A 1,191-nucleotide genomic window follows, 5' to 3' on the forward strand; every position below is an offset into this window, starting at 1 on the left:
CAAAGAAAAGCCAAAAGCAACAACAACAACGTGGCAAGGAGGGCCTTAGGGTTTAGGGTTTAGGGTTTAGGGTTTAGGGTTTAGGGTTTAGGGTTTACCTCGTGAAAAGCAGTGACTGTTTTCTCTTCAAGTTGCAAAGACGCGGAACTTCTTTTGTTTCCAACTTTGAGTCTGTCGAAGCTGTCTTCAATTTCAGCATTCGTCACCTAAACCACAAACCCTAAACCCTAAACCCTAAACCCTAAACCCTAAACCCTAAACCCTAGCTACAGAGTACAGGGACACTATATGAGCCGGTCGGAAACAGCGGGACAGAGCACGAGAGAAACCCTAAAGCCTAAACCCTAAACCCTAAACACCAAACGCTAAACACGAAACCCCAAACCCCAAACCCTAAACCCCAAACCCTAAACCCTAAACCCTAAACCCTAAAACCTAAGCCCCGACGCAGCGCGGCGCAAGCAAGGCGCGGCGAAGCGAACCCCCCTCCCCGAAGCCCCAGCGCCTAGAGCGCGGCTGGCAAACCCTAAACCCTAAACCCTAAAACGTGGTTTGCCTCTTTTTTGCCGCTGCTGGCCGCTCGAATTGCTGCCAAGTTCAAAAGGTTTGCAACTTCAGCTCCAGTCAAACCCGAAGTCAAAGAAGCATAAAGAGTCAAGTCCACATCGGGCGAGAGTTGCATGCGCGAGGCGTAGTACTCCAGCATCTGCAGCAAACCCTAAACCCTAAACCCTAAACCCTAAACCCTAAACCCTAAACCCTAGCGGCCCCCCCGGCGCCTCGTCCGCGGGCTGCGCGGGGGTCTCGGCGTGGAAAGCCGCGCCGCAGGCGCGGGCCAGCGGCGACAGCGCTGCAGCAAACAGCAACTAGGGCTTAGGGTTTAGGGTTTAGGGTTTAGGGTTTAGGGTTTGTACTTCGAGCCTTTCTTTCAAAGAAGGCAAAGGAACAAATATTGTTTTGTCTACTCTTCCGGGCCGCAGCAGCGCGGAGTCGATGGACCCCAGCAAGTTCGTTGCGCAAATCAAGACAATGCCTTCCGTCTGCGCAGCAGCAGCAGCAGCAGCAGCAGCAGCAGCAGCAGCATGTGCAGCGGCAGCAGCTGAGGCTGCAGCAAGCAACTGCAGGAGAGTGGCGCTGCACTGAGGGGCGAGAGAAGCAGCAAATGAAAAACGAGCGGACTGCAGCAGCAGC

The 1,191-nt window shown here is 54.0% G+C and overlaps 1 protein-coding gene across 1 annotated transcript in view; it reads right to left on the minus strand.

Moving 5' to 3' along the window:
- The window catches only part of ENH_00024910 (ftsH protease, putative), a gene marked incomplete at both ends in the record, with an annotated part of 3,157 nt that extends 2,451 nt beyond the window's left edge, over nt 1-706 (minus strand). Inside the window, 2 exons of the mRNA XM_013579771.1 lie at nt 99-206; nt 533-706. Coding sequence (XP_013435225.1) covers nt 99-206; nt 533-706 — 282 coding nt within the window. The remainder of the gene's footprint in view (nt 1-98; nt 207-532) is intronic.
- Nucleotides 707-1,191: the final 485 nt, after the last annotated feature.

Source organism: Eimeria necatrix, genomic scaffold (assembly GCF_000499385.1).
Source record: "Eimeria necatrix Houghton genomic scaffold, Enh_scaff1913, whole genome shotgun sequence".
In the NCBI taxonomy this organism is placed as follows: domain Eukaryota; phylum Apicomplexa; class Conoidasida; order Eucoccidiorida; family Eimeriidae; genus Eimeria; species Eimeria necatrix.